The 3,983-nt window shown below is 42.2% G+C and overlaps 1 protein-coding gene across 1 annotated transcript in view; it reads right to left on the bottom strand.

Moving 5' to 3' along the window:
- Window positions 1–1,663: 1,663 nt before the first annotated feature.
- Window positions 1,664–3,983, bottom strand: part of CDRT1 (CMT1A duplicated region transcript 1) — a 48,142-nt gene continuing 45,822 nt past the window's right edge. The window contains 1 exon segment of the mRNA XM_030922840.1: window positions 1,664–2,528. Coding sequence (XP_030778700.1) covers window positions 1,711–2,528 — 818 coding nt within the window. The 3' untranslated portion in view covers window positions 1,664–1,710.

Genomic DNA, 3,983 nt, shown 5'->3' with positions numbered 1-3,983 from the left:
AAGCTTCTTGGTCTGTTTTGAGGAAATGTTTGCTGTCCATCCAGTGCAAATTCTGAAGTCGTTCCCGCCAGCGTCGCTACCCGGAATGCAGGAGGTCGGGGTTTTAGTCTCTAATTTAATTTTCTTTGAATATTTTACAAAGACATACTCCTGTACAGTATTACTTTTGTACTTTAAATTGTAGAAACAACTTTTTAAAATATGTGCTTGCGAAGAAGTAAAACGTTAAGAAAAACAAAGCAGGGGGACTCTAGAGTAAGTAATGGACGGCATTATTATGGGAGGTATAACCTTAGACGCCAGGAAACTAAGGAATAGGAGTTGAGACCTTGCACCCTGGAGCTTGGACGCCTGGGTCTTCTATTGCCAATCATATCACCAACCTTTATGTGCTTCTTTCGTCAGTCGTAAAGTGGGGATGATAATGGTTTCGTTACTAGTAAATGGGAGTCGTTATTCTTATTACTGTTTTAAGTCCAGCAGCTCATGTGTGATCTTGCCTGAACAAAGGATGTGAAATTGATGGGCGTTAAGTCATTTTTGAAACGGTGATGATGACAGTATTCTATCTATCTGGCCTAGTCAGACTGCTGTTGTTGGCATAGTGATATTTGCACGTTTCCTTGATTGAAGGGATTTTCTCTATTAAAATAACAAATTTTACGTGGCTGTTTGCCAGTGCCATTTAAAACCTAATATTCTAATAATGAAAGGGGAAAAAACACACACGCATTTCTCAAAGGCGAGAAAGTTCGGCAGCACAATCGCATTCGTGCCCTTGGAGATGAAAAGCTGACAAATTTGGGGCCTGTACATCCAGCCTGCCCATGGCAGGTTTTCAGTGGTCCACTCAGTGCTGTGGAGTTTTGTGGTGTTTTTGTTTTTTAAGGCATTCTGTTTTCATTCATTACCGTCTTTTAATTTTTAATAGCTAGTTTTTAAAGCTAATTTTGTATTTTTAGTAGAAACGAGGTTTCACCACGATGGTCAGGCTAGTCTCGAACTCCTGACCACAGGTGATCCACCCGCCTCAGACTCCCAAAGTGCTGGGATTCCAGGCGTGAGCCACCGCGCCTGGCCAAGGCTTGAACTTTCTGATGGGCCATAGCTCTTGTAGTGGGCTGCAGTCTTCTAAATTACCTGGTCCCTGACACCATAGTCCAAAGGTTTAAGCAGAAACCTCAATGCCCTTGATGGTACTGGCCCTCTTTGTACAGAGGATATTATGCTAATTCTCATCCTTAGATGTGGTCAAATGCAACAGGTCAACCCCATTAAGGGCTTCCCCTTTTAAATTCTTAATGGGTTTCATCAGGCTTCTATGCAAAAATGCCAGAAAACTCCAATGCATTACCCTGATATAATCCCATAACTTTATTTGCCGGAAGAACTAATAGCACTAAATTGATAGTGATGAATGGTATCTAATTTCCAATGATCGTCTCCCCATCCCCCATCAACGAAACTGGGCTTTCCTAATGCTCACTAAATTTTTTTTCAGTGGGAGTACAGATGCTAATCTCACCCAACCTCCTTCTGTTTTCTTATTTTGATGATATCAGATATTTGGCTCAGAGGAAGATAATTGGGAGTTCCCACATTAATTACCAGGAAAAAACAGTCAAAAAGAAAAAAAAAAAAAGAAAAAGGCCAAATAGCAACATCCACTGGGCTGTTTATTGTAAAACATTGTAATTTCCCAAGGCTGGTTCAGATAAATACATTTTGTCCAAGTTCAGGGGCTGCTGTTTTCCCTTGCTTCATGAAATTATCAATAGGCAGGCCTTTGATTTTCCTGATCCATGCAGCTTTGCTGGCTTTTCCTGGATCAACCACTCCAGTGGACTCCCTGGCCTGATATTCCTCCATCTTGGCTTCCTGGTGCTCTTTCTCCTCCTTCACGGTCAACAGCACGAACTCAGTGTTCACTCTAAGGGGATCAAGGGCTGTGTAGATGCGAGGCCGTTCTTTGTTAAGAGATAGGGTGGCTGTGCCCACTTGTGGAGCTAGCATGCGGTTTGGTTTAATGACCTGCATACTGGTCAGGGGACTGCACACTGCCCTTTCAATTGAACTGGTCACTTGGTCTCCACCCTTTAAGCTGCCAGAGAACCTGGAGCGGATAATCATGGGCTGCGGCAAGGTGGACTGGACTCTGGGACTGTGCAAAGAGATCTTCAAGTTGGGCTGCAGTTTCTGGATTTCAAGGGGAATACTGATTTGTTTCACATCTGTAGGAGGATTGCTCAATCTCAACCGATCAACTGCATGTTGGATTGATTTTCCTTTGAAATTCAAGACCTTCCTTGGGTATGAAATTGAAGGTCCCCAGACATCAATAATTTCTGTTCGGGGCCTACAGGGATAGGCGAATTTCCCGGAATTATGGGCTTGCTGCAGGGCGCTGACAGTCAGGAGGAATTGGTCAGGTGACATAGGAATTTTCCAAGACTTTTTCTTTGGGTGATTGAGCAGTTTTTCAGGAGTTTCCAATTGTCCTTGTTTTTGTGCTTTCTCGACATCATCTGCTTCTTCAAAAAAAGAAAATGAAAAAAAAAATCGGCATTCTGTGAAAAATATGAAGTACATATGCATTAAGTACTTGGGCATTCAAACTTCAAAGCACATTGAGGTCTTTGTTGCCCAACAGGTATGCCATCATACAGGCAGGCATCCTCAGTCGTATTAGAAATGCTGATACTAGAAACTATTTAATAAAACTAGTTTTAAATAAAATGCTAGTATTGAGTAAAGTGTATATTAGCCTCTAAGTGTGCATATTTTGAAGGCAACATGTGATTTCGATGCTCCACTTATTTTTGAAAATGTGAAGTTGGGGCCGGGAGCAGGGGCTCACGCCTGTAATCCCAGCACTTTGGGAGGCCGAGGCAGGCGGATCACGAGGTCAGGTAGATCGAGACCATCCTGGCTAACACAGTGAAACCCCCCTCTCTACTAAAAATACAAAAAAGTAGCCAGGTGTGGCGGCATGCGCCTGTAGTCCCAACTACTCAGGAGGCTGAGGCAGGAGAATAGCGTGAACCCAGGAGGCAGAGCTTGCAGTAAGCCGAGATTGTGCCACTGCACTCCAGCCTGGGCGACAGAGCAAGACTCCGTCTCAAAAAAAAAAAAAAAGAAAATGTGAAGTTGGGAATGACCTTCACATCTCATTTATGATTCACACAAAGCAGATCTTAATAAATTTATAGTAGCATAACTGTATTTTTCAACAATAATTATATTGCAAAATTTGATCTTTACCTTATTAATCAAATTTGACTCCAAATAATCTTGAATGTTGCCCAAAATAAAACCTGTCTTCAGGCCAGGTGCGATGGCTCACGCCTGTAATCCCAGCACTTTGGGAGGCCTAGGTGGGTAGATCACCTGAGGTCGGAACTTCGAGACTAGCCTAACCAACATGGAAAAACCCTGTCTGTACTAAAAATACAAAAAAATTAGCCGGGTGTGGTGGCAGGCACCTGTAATCCCAGCTACTCAGGAGAATCGCTTGAACTCAGGAGGCAGAGGTTGCAGTGAGGCAAGGTGACGCCACTCCACTGCAGCCTGGGCAACAGAGTGAGACTCCATCTCAAAAAAAAAAAAGGTGAAATCAAGATGTCAAAATCTTCCCTATTCTCCTTGCAAACTCAAAAAGAGAATTTTTCTCCTTTTATAAAAAAAGGAATTATGATGAGCTCATTGTTGTTCATTTGTCTTTTTTCAAATGATAATGTATTGTGGATCTCTTTCCAAGTTAGTATATACAAATCCTCATCATACAACGTTTAGCCATATATAATATTCCATACAATAGATTTTTAATTACTTAGCTATTGCCTGTTGGTGGACATTTAGTTTGTTAATGATCAACCTAGAAGAAAATGCAGACACCATTTTTATTTATACAAGGAAGTACAAAATGCCAGCTGACTCCCAGAGTTGGCACAGATGCAGTGGGGTCTCCCATGCATTGCTTGTGG

Source organism: Rhinopithecus roxellana, chromosome 19 (assembly GCF_007565055.1).
Source record: "Rhinopithecus roxellana isolate Shanxi Qingling chromosome 19, ASM756505v1, whole genome shotgun sequence".
NCBI lineage: Eukaryota > Metazoa > Chordata > Mammalia > Primates > Cercopithecidae > Rhinopithecus > Rhinopithecus roxellana.
The sequence above is the reverse complement of the archived record's forward strand: the minus strand, read 5'-3'. Positions and strand labels throughout refer to the sequence as shown.